The sequence below is a fragment of the Phlebotomus argentipes genome, unplaced genomic scaffold, assembly GCF_947086385.1.
Source record: "Phlebotomus argentipes unplaced genomic scaffold, Phlebotomus argentipes genome assembly contig_5, whole genome shotgun sequence".
NCBI classification, from domain to species: Eukaryota; Metazoa; Arthropoda; class Insecta; order Diptera; family Psychodidae; genus Phlebotomus; species Phlebotomus argentipes.
The window spans coordinates 6,190,938-6,213,183 of record NW_026776165.1 but is presented as its reverse complement, the minus strand read 5'-3'; the positions used below and the strand labels follow the sequence as shown (position 1 = coordinate 6,213,183).

The following is a 22,246-nucleotide window of genomic DNA, read 5'->3' as shown; positions in this document are numbered from 1 at the left end:
AGAAGGCTCTAAATTCCATCATCAAGATTAAGATGAAAAGCCAAGTAATTGACTCTGTGCATATGAGTTTATCTTTCCAGGCAATTTCCACTGAGCAAATGAATTTTCTAGCCATAAATCATTGTTTTGCTACACTAAATGATCTGCAATTAATTGATAATGAAATCTCCGTTGCACTTCAATTGACCATGCAATTCAGCCGGTGGATTCCCATGCAATTATGCAGCTGAGAAGGTTGCGCGCGCGGAAACACTTTGAGAATCGCTGTGCCCACCACTTTCCAGGTGCTGCTCACTGGAAAATTCAGCGCGGGAAGAGTGGCCGCGGTGTGTCATTAAGATGATTTTCATGGCGGCGAGAGTCTCTCCATCAAATTTCCATTAATAAGTGAACAAATGATACATCAAATGAATTATTTATGAAAAATATAAGAATCTTTAACTGTTACAATTGAATCAAGCCCACAAATAATGAAATCTTTCGTTCAGGCAATCACATTTAGAAATAAAATTATATCAGGAAGCAGTGAAATTAGTTGGAAGAGAGGTGGTGTTTTTTCATGAGTCAGAACACAAGCTGCGCAATAAGACAATAAATAAAGCGAGAGATGGTGAAGAAGAAGTACATTTAAACATGCGAATTTCTTCAGTTTGTGTGCGCTGTTGAGAATCAGATATGAAATTGCCGCAATTTTCTCTCTGTGCTTCAAGTCTGGCCAACGGATTTTTGGCCAAAAGAACACACCCTTCTTAAAGGCAACAAAAGCCTCATTGGCAATTTATGATGTTGATGGCAGAAAAACCCACTGATCCAATTGATTTGATCTCATCGCAGCACTTCAATGATAAATCAATCAATTTCACCTCAACAATTGATTCCCATTTGATCTCCTCACATCGACGTGATTCCGTTCCCATCGCAGAATGGGACTTTGGCTTGCGATGCTGGCGAAAGAGAGAGAAAGAAGAAAGTGCAATTGTCTGCCTTTTTAGAGATCTTTTCCCGCTCGGCAACATATCACACATTCTCACACTTTCATGTGGACGCATTTTCATCTTTGATCGCATGCGGATTGGGAGCAGCAGCGCAGCATGAGGCCCTGCAACAAGAGTGCAAATTTGCGAAAAGAGGGACCCACAAATTATGCCCCGAGGGCCGCAATTCGCCATGGGGTTGATGACCCAGCGCAGTGCAGCCGAAAAAGACGCAAGAGGAGGAATTGCGCGGATGCATCCAGAGAGAGATGTCCATCAGCGGCCAATGCTGCAGCCACTTCTGGGGACTCCAGCGTCGGAAGGCCGCATGGTCGTCAGGACAAGCCAGAGAGATAGGAGAGACTCACAATTTTCCCACATGCGAAGTCGAAAGGCAGAAATTTTTCTCCACATTTGCGCTTACTTTCTCGGAAATGATTTATTTCCGCTCATCTTAAACTCGCACTTCTCCACAAAATTTATGCCATCACATGATACAGTTTAGCATTGAATTTTTGTGTTTTGAGATTTTTCTTGTCTCTCTCTCTAATTGGCAAAAGAGGGAAAAGTTGGACTGCATGTGGTTGAGTGCCATTGACTTTCTAACTTGAGAAGATTATAAGTTGTTGAAATTTGCTTTAATCTCGCTCATACAAGAGATTTCTTTGGTATTTTGTTGTTGTTTTTCATTCAAAATAATATAACCGATGTTTTCAAAGATATTATTAGTTTTTAAATGCCATGTTTTTTTTTCTTCAAATTTTTCATAACTATTTATTAGGTAAAACAGAGATTATGATGGCAATTAATAGTTATTAAATTATTTGAAATGAAAGTAAGAAAAAAACAACACTAGGAAATTTTAATGAAGAAATTTAAATTGCCGAAAGGCGAAAAATATCGTTAGAATTTTAATTTTAGTTTAGAAAATATCGAACATTATCCCACTTCTGAATTTTAGTAATTCGTTACAATTCCAGAGTCACTTTACATCTGACATTTCACTGAAATTCTACAAGACATAAAATCCCTTGGATTTATTTGTTCTTAATCCTTTTCTCGAATAATACTGATGCCCCTAAAGGTGCATAATAATCGCAATTTTTCACACACTGAGAGAGAATTGCCTTGGGTCAAAATACCACTATTTTACACCGAGTCTATCAAGATCCAATTTCGATTCATAAATCACTCTTATCGCAATTAATTCGCTGAACTTTGCAAAAGCAAGTGTTCCGTTGCCCTATCGCGATCGCAATCCACCTTGAATCAGGTGCAATTTGGCCACGGCCGCTGTGCAAGTCACTCTTCCGCCGCCGCTGTGGTGTGAATTGGTGAAAATGGGCAATTTGGCGGAAAGTGGCGCATTTTCTCTCGGAAGGGAGCGCCCGGATGGTTTCGGGGAAAGCGCTCCGTGGCCAGTAGCTGGACCCTCGACGGCCGGAGTCGCAAGTGCACGGCATCCAAGAAGCGGCAGGCAATAAAAAAACGGCCGAATGTAATAAATGCTGCCGCTGAGAGTTTCCTCAGCATGCAATGCGCGCACGGCGTCTCGCTCGCTCTTGTGCATCCGAAGTCAGGTAGTCGCTAATACATTAAGTACACATGTAGATGGGCAGGGTGGGGCCCGTGAGGGACGGAAGCGGCCGCAAGGGGGAAAGTGGAAGATCTTATTGCCATTAATTTCTCCCTGCGGTGTGTAGAAAGCGTCGCGCATGAGAGCAATTCTTTTATCCGCACACAAGCCAACGATGGACGATGCACGGTGATCCCATTTCCCTCAGCACTGGAGGATCGGCCAAAAATCATTGCCACTTTTACCTCTTTTTATTTACATACCCACTGGCATCACTCGCTAGATCAAATCCAATTAAATTTACTTCTCTTTGGGGTCTAGTGGTGGAAAAAATTTGGACCACATTGTTGCACCTTTTTTCCGCGCGCGCACACACACACTCCGCCTCGAGCCAATGGTCCGGAGGGGGCACAAGAAAGGCCCAGACGGAGTCTCATCGTCGGCTAATCAGTGGCGGTGCTTCTGGTTTTTTGACCACAGCAGCCTCTAGAAAGGTGCTTTAATTAATTCATCGCTAATTAGTGTATAACATATCACTGCAATCGGACTCTGGGCGGGAGATATGAGATCAAAAATACTCAAATATGCTCCAATAAATTCATGGAAAGTACAGCATTTGGGCGGGAAGAGAGCACAGCAAATGCTTAATGAGACGGTTAGTGTCAGCGAGAAAATTTGTGAAGACAGGAAGGACATTTGGATGATTATCTTGCTTCAGCTCAGAGAATTATTGAGAAAGAAAAATGCATGACTAAAATGATTGAGCAATCAAGTGACGCTGTTAGAAATTTCAGAAGTATAGATTTTGATGGATTCTGAGTGGCAAAGTGCTGAATTGGGCGCCAAAATCGAATCAACCTCAGTTTGGTGAATGCTGATGGCTCAGTTGGCGTTCGCCCCTCGATTTCCTGCGCTGATGGATGAATAAATTAGGAAATCCCCAAGTGAGCCCAGCGCAATTGACCAGTTAAGATCAGAAGCCGACCACCTGGCGATGATGGTACAAGTCGCGCTGCAGACGCGAAGTGGGCTCTCTCGCTCTTGTGCTGCCCCCTCCGCCACGGGCTCCCCAACACAAGTGAAGCCAGTCTCGTCAAAGTCAAAAGTAAGCCGATAGATGTGAATTAGTTCAGTCGGTGTCTGTCTGTCTGCAGAGGTGCTCGCGAGCGGTGAGACCTAAGAAAAGTGGCGAGAGTTGAGATTGACGAGGGTTCGCGCTATTGGGAGGATTAGGGGATCGGACTGGACGATCTGTGTTCGCCAGCACTCTCACCTCACCTGCGTGGCGGTCCATCGCGGGGTGAGAGCCAAGCGGGGCTCGCATGTGTGAGTTGTTGTTGCTCAAGTGGACTCGCGATCCTTCGTGCAAGTGCAAAGTGCGTGGACGATCCTCCGGTGCAACGTCATCAACTGTGGGGAAAAGCGCGGGAAGGCCGTGACCCCGACCAGTGGAAGTCATCCTCTTGTGCGGCTGGAAACAGTTGGCCGACACCTCGGCAGGAAAAGTGCGTGGAATCCGAGCAGAAGGGAGAGCAAAAACCCGTGGCTATTCCGCAAGTGGCTCTGGAGGCTGCGCGCCACAGTGCTTCTTCACAATAACAAAATCCACTGAATTGTGCTGATTGCACCTCGTCTATGTGTGGGGTATGTTAATGAATTCACCTCTTTTTTTTGCGCCACCCATCTCTTCACTGGCCAGCAATTCCTGCTGTGCTGCATTTCATGGGCAAAAAGGCCTCTTGCTTCGGCATAAATCGCACGTAGAGAGGGAAATATCAAGTAAAATATTTATTGCTAACGATGTGGTAAATTAGCCAAAGTGCTCTGGTGAAAAGAAGATGAAAGAATCAAAATTTATATACCAGTGTGGCGGGTTTTTCGAAAAGCCTCAACAAGGGGCATATCTAGCACATCACTTTTGTGCAGAGCTCGGGTTTTGTGCAGAAATTCCGGACGAGGAAGGAGAAGTAAAGTTAAAAAAAAAGACGGTAAGAAGTGCTGTCAAGAAGTGATGAGAAAGACATTCACCCTTTTTGCCATCGCCGCCCAATTGAAAGTCCATCTGCGATGATAAACCTCTTGGGATGGAAATTGAATTCTTCATACCGCCATCGTCAGGTTGGCCGATGAGGAGAAAGATCTTCAACTGAGAGTGTGAAAGAACAGACGGTCGGCGAAAGAGTAAAAATAAAATTGAATATGTAATAATGATGGAGAAACGAATGAAATGTTTTCAAGCTGGTTATTTTTGCTTTTCATATTTTAATAAATAATTAAGTACATATATATATATATATATATGTGTGTGAGGAAATTGGTCAGAGAGAGAGACAGAAATGTGTGTTTCTTCGCATCTCCGCATTTTTGCACCGCGCGGCTGCGGTTTCTGCAGATGTATCGCTTAATATTAGGCATGCGATATGGTGTAAATTGCGAGCGAGAGAGTCTCTGGCCAGAGAGGGAGATGATGAGAGATTTTCTTCCAACATTAACTAGTTAGTGGCTTCATAAATTATTTAACTTAACCCCTTCATTCATGCACATCACACACTCGCGCTCGAGCTCAAGACTCCGCCAGGTGGACAGAGTTGAGAGGGAGGCGTTGGGCACTCCACCTAGATGAGAGATCTCAATTTCCCCGCCACGAGCAATGCGCGGGATAATAGAGCAAGGGCTGGTGAATTTTCAGGGCAACAATTATTCAATTCATCACTTTATTGGTTGCACTTTCAATTCCCAAAAATTTCACTTCGTTATCAAATACCTGAAGGCTCAGGCTTGGAATTGAAAAAAAGGTGAAAACGCAATTTGAGATACATCCGTTAAATCGTCAGTGAAAACGACGAGCTAAATATTTCGACAATTTATTGTATGATAATGCGATGTCATTTTTAAATCACAAAAACACGTTGCCTGTCATGAGTGATGAATTTTCGGGCACAATGTGTGACACGAGAGGATTTGCAAAATGCGTGTCACAACTGACACCACAATGACTGCCAGATCATGATCATCTGCTGGCGGTGCATCTCTGTTGTGGGCAAACACGTTGCAGAGGAATGATGACCGCGGCGTTTGTGGCTGAGGGCGCGCGCGCGCGCGGGGGAAGCGAAAACGCAAGAATGGTAAAAGACCCGATAATTAATTGACCACATAAGAGTGAAATGTTGACTTCCACCGCCCTCGAGAGTGGATGACAATATATGTGAGGTATGAAATTTTCTGCGCTTCCATTGCCCAATTTCATTGTCTCCTTAGCGTGTCATTATCATCCATTTTTTTCCGCCAAACTCGGCATCGTCTCTCGGGTGTGTTATCCATTCTTGTGGCATTTTTGCCACCATGTGGAAATAACCCCGAAATTACGGTGAACAATCAACAACATGGAGTTTAGCGGACAAAAAGAAGCATTCACTGCGAAAATTACAAGAGGAAAATGATGTTGAGAGATGGGTATTTTTGTATAGAATTGCGAATAATACACTTGAACGGTGAAGAAGAATGAGACGAGAGAGGTTGTACGTGAGTGTGTGTTGGGATGAAGAGAGAAAAAAAAGAAGCCTCAGTGGCATTTCTCTTCTCATCCCATCCTTCTTCTGCGCCATAAGAAGGCACCTTTCTTGCTCTTTTTCTTTGCCAGCGCGCGTCAAACAGTTAGAAGTTATTCACCGTAAATGCGAAATCATTAGAGGCATAAATACATACAACCTGACTTTGCATTCATTGAGTGGTAATTCAAAGAAAGTGAAATTAAACACACATCGCTTCACCACCATTATTCAATTTCTATTGTACGTTTCGCCTTTAGCCACTGTGTGTTCTTAGAAAATTGCCTCCGCGCAATCCGCCAACCAAGAGAATGCGAAGCGAAGAGACGCAGCGAAAATGCGTGGAATATTGCGAGATTTTTATTCATAGAAAGAAAATGAATGATGAGTAATGATTGTGCAGTGGAAAGGAAGAAAGAATTGCACACACATTTCCCCATCGCACAACTCTCTTGCAATGATGTCGAAAGAGAAAAACCTCTTGCGGTGGAATTAACTCTCAAACATAGAGATGACAAGCATTTGTCACATATTGTGGAATTCCCATTTAGGTGAACATTTGCAAATTCAAATTTCCGCTCACTCCCAAATAGCTAAGAAAAAAAAACAGAAGAGTCTCTTGGACATTGATCAGCGAATTAATTTGCAATTTTCGCAGATCACAATTTGAATTTTAGCGTACCAACGAATTACTGTCATAAAGAGAGACACTTGACTGTAAATTGCACATTTCCTGTCAATAATCAAATCCATTTACACAAATCGTCGATGAACCAAATGCAAAATATCCCTGAGAAAGAGTTTCCGTCTTGCCTCTCATTGAACTCTTTCGTATGTTTTATCAGCGCATTTCACTAGAGTGGCGTGCAGATTGTGATTCTTTTCCACTCAATAGTGAGACTATTTAGCAATATGCTAATCGAAAAGTGCACAAGGAATAAGGAAAGACTCATATTATCAACAATCACTACGCTACTGCTCTCGTGCGCGCGCGCGCGCGGGGATTAACCATAAATCATAGTTGAGAAAGTAAATTTCTTGTCGAGTTCTCTGGTTTTCAGATAAACCAATCTTCGCGCTTGAAATTCCCTACTGTTTGTCTCACAATTTTTACGAACTTTATTAGTTTGGCTCGTTTGGTTTTATTTCCTTCTCATCTGGGCCGAGATTTTTATTGTTAGGAAAAACATATGTGGCTTCTTTTCTTCCATCCATAAACCATTCACCTGACTCGTGGAGCATTGCGAGTTCTTCTGCGTCATGTTCAAAGTGTGATTCTCAGTGAGTGTGAGAGATGAAAGGTGATTAGCGAACAAGATTCTTATACAATATAAAATTGATCATATTGGGCATTTCGTTCCCATATTGATGCCACATCTTTATGAGCTAATAACAGATTGCTTGTTTAATGGGATTCATTAGGAATTCTTTTGAGATTCCATCGTGTGTTGGGTGTAAAAAGCGCACCATGTGACGATAAAATTCTATTGAAAATCTTTTCTTCTATCGCCCCAGCAGAAATATTGGCTCACCATTAATTTGTTTTCATATGTATTAGAGATATTTCTGTATCTCGCTGTTTCTGAAGCTTTTTTTCTCCTCCTTTTATCCATATCTGCAGAGGAGTTGAGACAAATTGGTTTAACAGTAAAAATTGGGTAGAGAATATGAAGAGAAAAAATCATCGAATTAATTAATATTAATTGCAACTAATGCTGATTAATTTGAATTTTGTCAACTCTTAAGTGTGTTTATGCGTGGAGAAAAAGCGAAATTATCTAGAATTGTTATTTATAGTGAGATTGATTCACAGCAAGAGATTTTTTTGCCATATATGAAAATTTATTAATTGTCGAGAGAATCTACGCGTGGGGCGCATTTAGTTGAAGAGGATATTTTGCTGAGATAAATTGATAGTGCTAATCTTCGCCAGAAAGCCGTTAACCCTTTCCATCTTGCCTCTTGCAGACAGTGTAAACTCCACAATGTGGAGGAAATGGATGACATACCAGCTGGTCATAATTGTAATGTGGTTTTCCGAGACGAATTTCGCGGGAAACTTCAAGATCACGCACAAGCCGTGCTCGGTGCGCCAGTTTGAGGGCACGTGCATGTTCGTGTGGGAGTGCATTAAGTCACGCGGGCAGCACGTAGGCATGTGCGTAGATTCATTCATGTTTGGCTCGTGCTGCTCACACAACATCACGGCCGAGGACGTGATCGTGTCCCAGAAGATCACCTTCATACCAAATAAATCTCCAACTGCCACAAAGAAGCCTCAAGTGTTCTCCAGTAAGCCCGTTACGTCAGCGAGGTAAGCCATTGGGACATTTTCTCACCACAATTTCACTTTCAACCCAGTCATTCTTGCCATTCTCACCGAACGCATTGTGCATAGAAATTGAGCCAGAAGGCGGATAAGTGGTTGGAATTAGAGGTTGAAAAGACGATATTTTTCTGCACTAAATCCGGCTCGAAGGACCAGGAATTCGAATGAGAACTGTTTGAAATTGAAAAATTTTCCCTATTGTTCATCAATTCTCCCTTCTTTGCGCATCTTTTGACCAGAAAGAAGAGACTTTCTGCAGTGATCCGCCTTCCGGCTGAAGTGTAATTGCCGGTGGGAAGAATAAGAACACCGTTGTGGGAAAGTTGCATACGTGATTTTCGAGATATGACATGGCACAATGCAATGGCACGTGTGACGCTGTAAATTAGAGAGGGAAAAAGAAGTATGCTTGAGACAATATGAAAAGGGAAAGTTGTAATCGCAAAATTCCTGCGAAATATCGCATATTTTCTGTGTTAAATTTCTCGTCACGACATTCATTGTCTCTCGCGATGCACACAGTAATGGATGTAATATTGAAATTGTGATGTGATTTTCAGTGGAATGACAACAATTCTTCGACCAAATGGAGGTGGAATGCTGGTTGTTCGTCCCTCATTTCACAAGCCAAATACATTTCACACCACCAACACAGCAGTCAACTACCCAAATGTCGCTTTAAACACCATCTCGGTGGTGAGCAACAGCGTGGCGCCCGAGGACAATGCCGTGCAGGACTCCTCGGACCATCACGCGCCGCCGCACTGGCAATCGTCCACGCAGCCCAGCTTCGTGACGAATCCGCGGCCCGCGACCACGACGAGTAAGACTTTCGTGCCTCAGAAGCACAAGACGAAACCCAGCAAGAAGCCCATCTACGCCACGACGGCCCCGCTGAAGGCCAGCACCACTAAGGCCACCCCACAGAAGCCCTCGTCGCCGCCCAGCCGGAAGCCCACGACGCCCACCACGACGGCCGCGCCGCCGCCCGCCAACGCCACGGATGCGGAGAGTCGCATCCTCACGATATCCGCAGCCAAAGGAGTAGGTATACAAATTTCTTTTCCTCTTATTCACGAAAGGGCGCCGCGAGCGGGAAAGACCGACCAAAGGATGCAAGTTGACGCTTTCCCGCTCTAACGGACATGATCAGAGACAGGCGAACTGCATGACAAAAGCTGCAAAATGGGATTTCACTTATTTGAGGAACATAAAATTTACTCAAGTTTCATTGTCTCAAGCACTGTCAGTGGCTATAAATTACACAGTTCTTATCGTGCTGATAAAGCGTATCAACATTAAACCTTTTGAACCAATCTTCGCTGCTGTGAATACTCTGAAATTTCACGATAAATTCAGTAGTGAGAAAATGACTTCGTACGATCGTTTAGTGCCAATTGCCACCGAAGATCTTCCAATTCTTCGAGATTTATACAAGAAGAATTGGCCTAAATATAGGATTCCCTACCACACGATTACTCACTTCACATTCTGGCTCGAAACGTACAATGTTGAAGACCTTTTGGTGTGGAGTCTGAATGATTCTTGGCGAGAGAATGGCACAGTGATCATTAAGGTTAGTCAAGCTGAAGATAAGGCATTTCACAAGGCTCTCAATAATCTTATATTTGTAGAATCATCGGGATATTCACTTTGCCACTCTCGATTCCACTCAGGAGACCTTAGTCAGAGCCTTGTGCTTAATGGATTGGAGTGGAGGACCTCTGATTTGTGGATTTGAAGAACATTTTCGGCCAGCCATTCGAAAAGCTGCCGAAATAGCTAATTTCCCAATCGTCATTGAGGATTCTTTGAAGCTCTTCACATTGACGAGAGAGAAAGCCAGAGCCTTGCAGAAGGTTGATCTTGACGAAGGTTTAACTATCAGAAGACTCACTGTTGAGGATGCGTCAATTGCCAATGATTTGTGGCGATACAAGAACTCCGTAACTGAAGTTCTTCTGCAGAAAATGGCCAAATACAACATTTGCTACGGTGCTTATACTCCCACTGACAAACTAGTGGGATGGATCTTCATCACGCCCTACGGAGCCATTGGTGTTCTTCATATTCTCGAGGAATTTCGCGGCAAGAAGATTGCTCAGGCTCTTGTTATACAAATGATAAAGTATCTCATTGACACATTCGCTGATCTTGAGCCTTACGCTTTCATCGACGCATTGAATGTGGCATCGATAAAGCTGTTTGAAAAGCTCGGATTTGAGGATCAACACGAACTTGGCTATTTCATATACACAAATTCAGATATTTAATAGGAAAGTGCGGTGAATAATAAAAAGCTGGTTTTTGCTGAAGAAAATCTAACTGCGATTCCATTTGGATGGCGAAGTGAATCTAATTGCTTATGAGAGGTGTGAAAAAGCCATTTAGCGCAATTTTTGCATGCAGTTCGCCCAAGAACCGGCCTTTCACTTCCCAGGCCTCGAGTGATTTATTGGTGAAACTCACCTGATAGTGTGTGATGCCGCATTAAGTCCAATGATTCTATCGTGCACTCTTTCCCTCTCTCTCCCAATTGTCTTGCAGAATGCGGAGTCTCGTCTCTGGCCACGCGCTCCGAGATGCGAATTGTGGGCGGAAAGAATGCCGCGTTCGGCCGGTGGCCCTGGCAAGTGTCCGTGCGCCGGACGTCCTTCTTCGGCTTCTCCAGCACTCATCGCTGTGGCGGCGCCGTCCTGAATAAGAACTGGGTCACCACAGCTGGCCACTGTGTGGATGAGTAAGTATTGTGTGGCTGGAGAGGAGAGTGAAGAGATTAATGTTGCTCCTCAATCTCCCACTTGCAGTCTCCTGACGTCCCAGATTCGGATACGAGTGGGCGAGTATGACTTCTCCCACGTGCACGAGCAGTTCTCCTACGTTGAGCGAGGAGCCTCGAAGAAGATCGTCCATCCAAAGTACAACTTCTTCACGTACGAGTACGACCTGGCGCTAGTCAGACTAGAGTCGCCGCTGGACTTTGATCTGCACATCAGTCCGATCTGCCTGCCGGCCACGGACGATCTGCTGATCGGCGAGAACGCCACCGTGACGGGCTGGGGGCGCCTCAGCGAGGGCGGCACCCTCCCCACGGTGCTGCAGGAGGTCACAGTGCCCATCGTGAGCAATGACCGCTGCAAGACGATGTTCCTGCGCGCCGGCCGCCACGAGTTCATCCCGGAGATCTTCCTGTGCGCCGGTCACGACACCGGCGGCCAGGACTCCTGCCAGGGCGACTCCGGTGGGCCGCTGCAGGTGAAGGCGCGCGATGGGCACTACTTCCTGGCCGGCATCATCTCGTGGGGCGTGGGATGCGCCGAGGCGAACCTGCCCGGGGTGTGCACGCGCATCTCAAAGTTCGTCCCGTGGATCCTCGAGAACTCCATCTGATCCTTGACAACGACATCGAATCCCAATTTTGAATGAGAGACACTTGATGAATGAAAATTGCTTTTTGTGATTTCAACACCGGACTTTCACTCATCCTTACTAAGTTATGGCTTTATTTCTCTGTTTGTCTCTCTATACTTAAACATTAAGGGCGAAAAGAAGGTAAAAATGGGGCAGCGTGTGAACGGCGGATGTGTAGAAAAGAATCTAGAAAGGGATATTAGAGAAGTCGCGACAGAAGCAGCAAGAGCGGCGACAGGATCATGAAGAGGAAGGTCATCTTCACGCCACTGCCGCTGAAGCAGCCCAGGTTCTCTGTCTGGAGAGCGAACCGGGAATTGTCCGGGAAGCGACACTGCCTGTCGTTGCAGCGGATCTGGATCTGGTCGCCGCCACTCAGTGATGGTCCTTCCACGGAGATGAACAGGGGCGGGCAGTGGTGGATGTAGAAGTGATCTGTGCAGTAGTCACTCACGTCCTCCTCGAAGGAGTTCTGAGCGATCCTTGTGCATCTCACTTCGCCATTCTGATTCGTGGCGTTGGCCCTGATAGACAGAGAAGAAAAATGGGTAAGTGTCAAGTAGTTAGACTATGTTTAGACTCTGACCTTGGGTTCGGCTCCGTCCTGGACATGCACACTGTCAGAGTGGAGTAGCCTTGTCCCTGAATCCTGACCACACGGCGACGATCTCCAGCGCGGAAGAAGTAGTTCGGACTGACGCGATAGAAAACAATTCCCTCAGGCTCAACATAATCATTCTGGGAGTCAATGCCCTGATCTTCAGACTGCCAAGTAGCTCCACAACGATGATTGATAATGCGACGAGGATCTATACAAATTCATACATTGAGATGATGTGATTTGAACACTTCAAGATCTTATCTTACTCTCTTGAATTCTGGTGATCAAATCCCTCAACTGAGCGGGAATTGTGTTGTCCTCAGCGCCACTCAGACCACTGACTCGCAGAGGATGAATGTGGATGCGCGGATTGCGGACAAACCTATTCCACCTGGTTGCTGTGCCTCCGGAAAGGAAATAGAGTTCCATGTCGGGGAAGATTTCCCTCATGGATCGCAATCTCTCATCGGCAAAGTCAGAATCCGCACCACTAACGCCAGACATGTTGGGAATGATCAGGACAATCTTAGATCTCCCACCCATGGTTCCGTTCTGACGTTCTTGGTCCAACTGATTGGTCATCAAAACTTGTAGAGTGGGAAGAAGATGAGGGAACTCCACACCCTGAGGATCTGCGAGAGAAAAGTGGGGGTTTAGGAGCTTTCAATGGGTTAAGCGAGATGTTGCTTACGAGTTTGATGGGTAGTTAGATTCCATTGATGGTAGAGATCACTGAGACTGTTAGTCTTGCCAACAATCACACTTCCATCAACAGCGTTCATGAGCGTGTACGATGTTCCGAAGGGATTGACATCGAGACTGTGCAAAAGGTGGGCAACGGGTCCGCTGATCTCCATGAAGGGCCAAGAAGTGTCCAAGAAAATGTACAGATCGGCCGAAGTTCGCCAGATGTTCTCATCGTTCGGCCTGTTATTAGTCACCGCGCAGGAAGGATCATTGAGAGATTGAGCTGTGGAGAAGTGAACAGAATTTTTTATAGTTTGCTGCTAAACATTGGATCTTCAGACTAGACTTACGAATGTAGGTTGACAAGGATTCCACGGCGGCATTGGAGAAGGTCTGAATACCAGCTGGATTGAGTGTGACTCGGAGTTGCATGTCTCTATCCAAGACTGTACTGAAAGCAGTCGTTTGAGCTCGGAGTTGCTCCACGGGTGCCACTTCTGGGAAAAGACTGTTCCTGTTGCAGGCTCTGAATCGCCTCTCGAAGACACCTCTCTGGCTGTAGTACATATCAAGAACCTGGCTCAGTTTGAGGGGATTGTATCTGTTTCTCCAGTCGACCACATTCAGGCCCATTATGAGGCCATCCAAACCGCCTCGGATCTCAGGATCGGTCATTTCGAAGAACTCACGCTGGCGCAGGAAGAACCAGCGAGGAATTAGGGTGCTGTTGAAGGTTCCTGGAGCACCGACGGCGATGGTGCGACCAGCCGCAGAGCCCTGACGAAGAGCCACTTCTGAGAGATCTCCGGAAAGAGTTGCGGCCCAGCGATTGTCCACATTGAAGTTCTGCTGTTGCTGCTGAGATCGGCTGGCTTCGCGGGATAGTGCTAGGAGCTCCCTAGTAGTTACCGATTGAGGTGATAGGCCAGCAGCTATTCCGCTGATGACAGGCCCGGCAGACAAGGCTCCCCATTGGGACAAGATCACTCCGTTCTCCACTGGACACTGACTAATGGCCGTGTTCACGTTGGTCACTTCCACTTGCTCCCCAAAGTCCGTGTCCAGGAAGTTCTTCTCCTCCAATTCTTCATCCTCAACTGGTTCGGGCTCCTCATCGGCTTCCACTTGGTCCTCAGGCTCCTCTTCACCCTCGACGTCTCTTGGTACGCGAGATCTGTACTGCGATAACTGATTGCAACGAATGTTCTCGTCTCCACGCACGGCAGTGTCCACAGAGGTGGAAAGCATGAAGTGCAGAGCACACTGGAAGATATAAACCAAAAATCGATTATGCACAGGCAATGCTTAAGGACACGATCCAGGGAAGGACGATGAAAGATCGACAAGACCTCACAAGAATATTGGAGCAGCATTTCTTCATCTTTAAGCTCATTTGCGAGAATCAAACCGCGTGAAAAGAATAATCAAGAGCACCACTCTAATTCCCTTCCAAATGAGCTCTTTTGCTCCGAATTACCATCGCCAGCAATTGAGAGTCATGCCGAGAAAATCGGAGTGATAGATTGATTTGCGATGCAAAGAATCCTAACAATGGCATTAAAAGTTGCTCGATGAGATTTCTCTGGGCTACTCTCGTTAAGTCGTGCCAGAAATTTGGCCTATTGATTTCTCAAGCTATCCAAACTGATTAGCTTTTGAGAAATTTCTATCAATTAATAACACGATAAAACGGCTTTTTCTATGCATCGGTTGTGTTATTAATTTCTCACAGTGATTCGAAATAAATATTTGCAAAACATGTTCACTGAACGGTGGCGAACATGTGTAATTTGGTGAGTAACAGCCAAGACAGAGAAAGTCACTGTGACCTCTCGTCTTCACTCCAAAGCATATCTTTTTATCTTATCGCCCGAGATGTGTGATTTTCATCTGCCTAGGCAAGACAATCATCTCTGAGTGAGAACAGTTGTCAGAAGTTTTCGAGCTCCGAAAGAGTGCAAAAGAAGTCTTGATGGAGAACAATCGAGTGGTATTTTTCTGGATCTTCGGAGCCACTTTCGTGTTCTCCGCAATCGCAGCTCCTCTTCAGCCGCTGTCCACCAATTGGTGGGACACGAATGCGGAGATTCAGATCCTGCAGGAGTACTTGAGGATTCCCAGCGTGCATCCCAACCCAGATTACGGTGAAGTGCAACTAATATTTAAGAAGAATTTGAGAGAAATAAACCAATAACTTCATAATGCGTCAAGATTCATAGCAGAATTTATAATGACGTCATGGTCAGGATCATCAGTATGACGGAATATCGAATAATAAAAAATAACCCGTGTCGTAGTGAGATATAAATAAATCTTCTAGCACTCAAAAATAACCATAAAACTGCTGCGAAGGCTTATAATCATAATTACTTCTTATGCGACTGCTCAAAACTACGATAATTTATTGCTGATGTCTCGCGAATTTCTTTGACAATGACTTTAATCTCTCTTCCAGAACCGTGCGTGGAGTTTTTGAGACGACAAGCAACAGCTCTTAATCTTCCCATCAACGTTTTCACTCCTGTTCAGGGAAAACCAGTGGTTTTGATCTCTTGGCAAGGAAGCGCTCCTGATTTGCCTTCGATTCTTCTCAATTCTCACATGGACGTCGTTCCGGCATTTGAGAATAGTTGGACTTATCCACCGTTTGAAGCAATTATTGATCAGGAGGGAAAGATATTCGCTCGCGGAACTCAGGATACAAAGAGCCTGGGATTGATATACTTAGCCGCCATCAGAGAACTTCAAGCACAAGGATTTCAGCCCAAAAGAACCGTTCATGTGCTTTACGTTCCTGATGAGGAAATTGGAGGCATTGATGGAATGAAAGCTTTTGTGCAGACACAAGATTTCAAGAATCTTAATGTGGATTTTGCCCTGGATGAAGGAGCAATATCAGGAACAGATGTATACAATCTTTTTTATGGAGAAAAGACTTCGTGGAAGGTGAAATTCATAGCCAGAGGCCAGACGGGACACGGATCACTTCTCCTGGACAACACAGCCGCGGAGGGATTCTCTGCCATCCTCTCGAGGCTCATGGAGTACAGGAAGGCTCAAGTGCTGAGAGAAAAGTCCGGAACTCCTCGCGGCAACTTGACCTCGATTAACCTCACGATTCTCTCGGGCGGAGTGATGAACAACGTCATCCCGGAGGAATTGTCAGCCACTTTCGACGTGCGCGTGGCTCCGGAAGACGACGAAGAGGCGCTGATTGGACAGTTTAACCAGTGGATTACGGAAGCCGGAGGACAACTTGAGATGGTATTTGAGCAGAGGAATCTTAAAGCACCTCCAAGTATTCCTGACAACTCAAATCCTCTCTGGACGAGCTTCCAGAACGCCATGAGTGAGCTTAACATGGAAATACTATCTCAAATTTTGCCTGGAGCAACGGATTCAAGATATTTGCGGATGGAAGGAATCCCAGCTTTTTCATTCTTGCCAATGAATGGTACTCCACTTCTCGCTCATGAGAATGACGAGTTCATTTATGCCGATCAGTATATCAAAGGCATTGGGATTTATGCGAAAATCATCGAGAGACTCACTGTGAATTAGGAAACTCTTCAGAGGCTCTACGTATTTGAGAAGCGATTTACTAATCAAAAGATCAATTGTCATTGGTAAAATACAAATTCTAATACGTGCATGTAGAATATAGATTGGGAATAAATAAAATGGTTATGATTGGACTCTTTCAGATTTCATAGTGGTTTTAAAATTTATTTAACAAATGATTCTTGTATAAATTCAAATTCTTCGCTGCTTTTCATTGTATTTCAAGTATTAAAATAGACACTTTTTCAAGGACATAACTTTTTGCTCATAAATTCTTCACTCTATAACTTTTCGAATACACTATAAATCAGAATGTAAAAACTCTCATGTTCACCCCAACCATAATTTTTATCTTATCACTTTGTGACGTGCAAAATTTCGTCTATAAGAAGTCAGTCCAAACAATCATCTCTGAGTGAGAACAGTTGCCAGAAGTTTTCGAGCCCCGAAAGAGTGCAAAAGGAGTCTTGATGGAGAACAATCGAGTGATATTTTTCTGGATCTTCGGAGCCACTTTCGTGTTCTCCGCAATCGCAGCTCCTCAGCCGCTGTCCACCAATTGGTGGGACACGAATGCGGAGATTCAGATCCTGCAGGAGTACTTGAGGATTCCCAGCGTTCATCCCAACCCAGATTACGGTGACATGGAATTTAAATTTATAACTAAATCAATTGAGTACAGAAATAACTCGTGACTTCTTAAAGTTATGCATCAGGATTTATTAACAGATTAATTTGTAAAGTATCCAGTGTCGTACCGGCTCATATGAAGACTCTTGAACCGTTTGACCGATAGTCAGAGAATTAATTTTGACTTGAATGGAGTTATAGAAACAATGCAAGGCTTTCTGAAGGTTTCATTGTTGTGACTCAAGTTAAATAATACTTTCAACTAACAGTTTCTTATAATTTTTTTTTCTACCCAAATTCAAATAAAAATCACACCCAAGTACAACACAGACTTAATGTAAACAATTTTTTGCATAAACGTTAAGCAAATTCTAAAACGACTAAAATTTATTACTGATGTCTTCGCGAATTTCTTTGACAATGACTTTAATCTCTCTTCCAGAACCGTGCGTGGAGTTTTTGAGACGACAAGCAACAGCTCTTAATCTTCCCATCAACGTTTTCACTCCTGTTCAGGGAAAACCAGTGGTTTTGATCTCCTGGCAAGGAAGCGCTCCTGATTTGCCTTCGATTCTTCTCAATTCTCACATGGACGTCGTTCCAGCATTTGAGAATAGTTGGACTTATCCACCGTTTGAAGCAATTATTGATCAGGAGGGAAAGATATTCGGTCGCGGAACTCAGGATACAAAGAGTGCGGGAACAATTTATCTAGCCGCCATCAGAGAACTTCAGGCACACGGATTTCAGCCAAAGAGAACTGTTCATGTTCTTTTCGTTCCTGACGAGGAAATTGGAGGCATTGATGGAATGAAAGCTTTTGTGCAGACTCAGAATTTCAAGAATCTCAACGTGGGTTTCGCTTTTGACGAAGGAGCGACATCTCCGGCAGAGAATATCAATCTTTATTACGCCGAAAGGACATCGTGGAAGGTGAAATTCATAGCCAGAGGCCAGACGGGACACGGATCACTTCTCCTGGACAACACAGCCGCGGAGGGATTCTCTGCCATCCTCTCGAGGCTCATGGAGTACAGAAAGGCTCAAGTGCTGAGAGAAAAGTCCGGAACTCCTCGCGGCAACTTGACCTCGATTAACCTCACGATTCTCTCGGGCGGAGTGATGAACAACGTCATCCCGGAGGAATTGTCAGCGACTTTCGACATCCGCGTGGCTCCGGAAGACGATGAAGAGGCGCTGATTGGACAGTTTAACCAGTGGATTACGGAAGCCGGAGGACAACTTGAGATGGTATTTGAGCAAAGGAATCTTAAAGCACCTCCAAGTATTCCTGACAACTCAAATCCTCTCTGGACGAGCTTCCAGAACGCCATGAATGAGCTTAGTTTAACAATTGAGCCTCTTGTGTTACCACCCACGTCGGATTCCCGATTTTTGCGATCTGAAGGAATTTTAGTCTTCGGATTTGCGCCCATGAATCACACTCCATTCCTTGCTCACGAGAACGACGAGTTTATTTATGCCGATAAGTACATCAAAGCCATTGGGATTTATGCGAAAATCATCGAGAGACTCACCGAGCAGTGATCTTTTGTGTAATTTGGCGAAAATTTGGCTCAGTAGAAAATGTAATAGTAGAATTGCAATAAATTCACGTCCATCGTGAATGTCTGAAAACTGTCATTTTTTTCGATAAGATAGCAAAACTGATAACGGTGACGCTTAATTTCCGTTGTCTTTGTATTTTGGTGAAAATCTTCATGTTTTATGATCGTGAATTTTAATTCTTTGAGTGGTGAGCAAAAGTATACGATGTAACTCAAATAAGATTGCGATAGTAGAGAAACTATTGGCGCGCTGAATGCACAAATATCTATTGGCCTCGGAGAGCAAACAACCTTATCAGTCCGCACAACCGCCGTGATACTCATAGTCGATGTTGATGAAAGCCCTCCTCTTTTCCAATAGCTTATCGTTATCACAATTCACATGAAATGCGATGATGGATAAGGAGTGTGAACTCATTCCCAGGGGCTCTCAAGTGGTAATCGGGAGTACTCACCCTCTCTGTGGCCGTGAGTGTGTCGTTGGGGAATTGCTGTGCATTTCCGGGCAGCAGGCGAGTCAGCAGGATGCGATGCTTGGTGAACTGGAAGCCCATGGGACTGAAGGGCAGCACGGCTTCGCTCACGTCCACTCCTGGCGCCCTCTCGATGCCGTCCTGCCTGAATCTGTGCACAATGGACAGGGAGAGCTGGCGCATGTCTTGGTTCCAGTTCTCCGAGTCCTCAACCTTCCGGATCAGCTCGATCAGCATTTCCGGTGTGTGCGGCAGGCGATTGTCGCGCATAAAGAGTTCCTGGTCTCGATAGCATTCCTGCAGGGCGGCTGAGATCCGCGTTTGGGCATTCTCCTGACCCTGCACAGCGCTCCACAGGATCACGCAGAGACTCACGAGCAAGAGTCTCCCGACCATGGTGACACTGAAAGATGGCATCGACAGTGATTAATAACAATTTCGTGAGGCACCTCAACCAGTTTGCGAGCATAAGTCAATATTTTAACACAGAAAATTGATTAGGCTCCTTATCTCGCGCACTGAGCTTACGAAATGAGCACTGAGAGATAACAAATTGATCTATTTAATCATAGTTAGGAAATTCTGGGCGGTGTTTAACCCAATTTCTCATGATTTTTCTATATGAAAAAAAGTCTCTATTCTTCAGAAAATTCCACACACTTTTGCACATTTATAAACGCGCGTAAAGTATTTCGGAATCGATTCCGATTTAAATGTGAGCACACAATTGAATTAACTTGTAAATATGTCATGTGGTATGTAAAAAGTGGAAAAATCTCAAGATGTTTCAATGGAATTGAGAATCACCTTTTTGCTTCCTCCAATTTCTCACCTTCTTAACAGTTTTCTATGTCTCTTAGTGTTGTTTTTTCCTGGGTCTTTTCCACTCACACGTCTCAACACTGGGTGTAAAAGTGCGGAAAGAGTAGAAAAAAGGCCACAATAGCCGAGTATAAAATTGATGCTCAAGAGGCACTTATTGCAAAATACAATTTCTCAATGGATGCTCATTCACCAGTCCTTCTTGTGGGACCTTTTAGAGCATAACGGTGACTTCTGTCACACACCCGATGACCCGAATTGTTGGTATTTTGCCGTCTGCAAAATCTCTGTCCACCTCACTAGTCACACCACGAGAATTCACTGTGCGTCGAACAGGTTAATAGTGAGCAAAGAATGTTCTCCTTCGCATCATTGCGAGCCACACCTTGCGATAAGGGCCCGCACCCGAGTGATAAGACTTCGAGTGCGGAATCTTATCAGTTCGCTGGGAATTCAGATACGCACTGTGGCAGGTTGTGTGGAGAAAGAGATAAAAATGGGGGAAATAAGAGCGAAGCAGGAATTTGTCATACGCAATCCACTCACTCTATTCCTGGAAAAACTCAGAAAATTCCGATTTCCATTTATTATTATTCACTCTAGCAGGGCTCTGATCTTATCTTTAATCTTCTTGAGATGATTCATTGTCATAGGCAAAATTTTACACACTTTTCTAGACATATTTTGGAAGCGCAGAAAAAGCGCGCGCGATTTTGGATTTGAAAGTATTCAATTGAATTCATTCATTTATTGAACCCTTAAAATCGGGAATATGTTCTTCATGAGGGGCCAAATGTGACTTAAGAGATGTCTGTGATGCTTGAGTCAGACTCTGACCTGAAAAGCCCCCTGAAAATCGTTCAAAATCATCAGTAGATTAGATAATTTCGCATCAAGACACACACTTTATGCAATTCAAACATTTATTTTCTCATTTCTCGTATGTAATTTATGTTACTCTGTCCCTCCATTTACGTCATCTTAATGTAATTCTATTAAGTTTACAGATTTCATATTTGGTTGTCTTCTTTGTCCATGCTGTGTCCATTTCTCAACTAAAACGTACGCAATAGAGTTCTTTTTTCCGCTGCATTTCAACATTTTCTTTCCCAAATGAGAATCAAATCCTGGATGTCTTTCTTTTTTACAAAATATTATTATCTAAAAGTATTGCCTTTAAATGGTCTTCTTTTTTTAATATTCTCTCTTTTCGGTAAATGACAATCTCTATTTGGTAGTTTTTCCTTTAATACTTTCTCACCATCGTCGTCAATTGTTTATACCACATTAAAATAATTTCAATAGATATTAAGATTTATTTTCATTCATCTAATTCTCTTATGAGGTTAAATATATATATATATATCAGATTGATTCACCAATTTTTTTTGTTTAATATGCTTATGACTACATCTTTTCTCCTAATCCCATTACCTTCTCAATATATAGAAAGACTTTAATAGAGGTTCTTCTGTTTTTCCTTCATCTTTTTCATAGTTTTCATCTATTCTTTGTTCATGTTAGTAATTTTTTTTGTAACTTTACATGAGGTACAAGACATATTACTCTGTATTAGTTTCAATTACTATGACTATAGAGTTCAAAAATTGATTAAATCCATTGAAGTTCCTTGTTTGTGTTGCATTTATCAGAAATTCTCTCAATTTCCACACACGTTTTCCCATGAAATGGAAGTTTCTCATAGTTTTTTTTTGTTTAGTTAGAATAATTTCTGTTGTCTCCTTTTTAACTACCAAAAGTACGTATATAATACATTAACTGTACAAATAATATACAACACTTTTTTTTTTTTTAAATTCATCTTAATTTTTATACACTTTTTTTTCATTTGTAATACTTGATTTGTCTCTCTACGTGATATCATTTAATAACTCACATCAATAGATTATATTAAATGAATTCCTTTCTTTTGTATTCTTCGGCATTAATTTCTTCACTACTTTCACACCTTTATGTTCCTCAATATATTCTTCCCAGAACTAAATTGCACTGTCTTTCATCCTTTTGCACCAGCACAAGAAAAAAAACCTTTCCAGGAGGAGAAA

The 22,246-nt window shown here is 43.7% G+C and overlaps 3 protein-coding genes across 5 annotated transcripts; 2 read left to right on the top strand and 1 right to left on the bottom strand.

Annotated features, from left to right (window-relative positions):
* The first annotated feature begins 9,796 nt into the window (after positions 1 to 9,796).
* LOC132255882 (uncharacterized) lies at positions 9,797 to 10,797 on the top strand. The gene is made up of 2 exons (XM_059752052.1): positions 9,797 to 10,003; positions 10,062 to 10,797. The coding sequence occupies exons 1-2, from the start codon at positions 9,797 to 9,799 to the stop codon at positions 10,698 to 10,700; spliced, it is 846 nt and encodes a 281-aa protein (XP_059608035.1). The 3' UTR covers positions 10,701 to 10,797.
* Positions 10,798 to 10,863: 66 nt separating this feature from the next.
* LOC132256513 (serine proteinase stubble-like) lies at positions 10,864 to 11,848 on the top strand. 2 transcript variants are annotated; one of them, XM_059752975.1, is made up of 3 exons: positions 10,864 to 10,902; positions 10,975 to 11,167; positions 11,235 to 11,848. In XM_059752975.1, the coding sequence occupies exons 2-3, from the start codon at positions 11,010 to 11,012 to the stop codon at positions 11,815 to 11,817; spliced, it is 741 nt and encodes a 246-aa protein (XP_059608958.1). In that variant the 5' UTR covers positions 10,864 to 10,902; positions 10,975 to 11,009; the 3' UTR covers positions 11,818 to 11,848. The 2 variants fall into 2 exon arrangements, with proteins under 2 accessions (XP_059608958.1, XP_059608957.1); XM_059752974.1 differs by lacking the exon at positions 10,864 to 10,902 and having other exon boundaries at positions 10,906 to 11,167.
* A 19-nt stretch (positions 11,849 to 11,867) lies between these two features.
* On the bottom strand, positions 11,868 to 20,527 carry LOC132256511 (uncharacterized). Of its 2 annotated transcripts, none has more exons than XM_059752968.1 (7): positions 20,166 to 20,527; positions 19,341 to 19,761; positions 13,477 to 14,389; positions 13,131 to 13,409; positions 12,706 to 13,071; positions 12,425 to 12,647; positions 11,868 to 12,362 (listed from the first exon to the last, which is right to left on the bottom strand). In XM_059752968.1, the coding sequence occupies exons 2-7, from the start codon at positions 19,752 to 19,754 to the stop codon at positions 12,038 to 12,040; spliced, it is 2,520 nt and encodes an 839-aa protein (XP_059608951.1). In that variant the 5' UTR covers positions 19,755 to 19,761; positions 20,166 to 20,527; the 3' UTR covers positions 11,868 to 12,037. The 2 variants fall into 2 exon arrangements, with proteins under 2 accessions (XP_059608951.1, XP_059608952.1); XM_059752969.1 differs by having other exon boundaries at positions 20,191 to 20,527.
* Between the last annotated feature and the right edge of the window lie 1,719 nt (positions 20,528 to 22,246).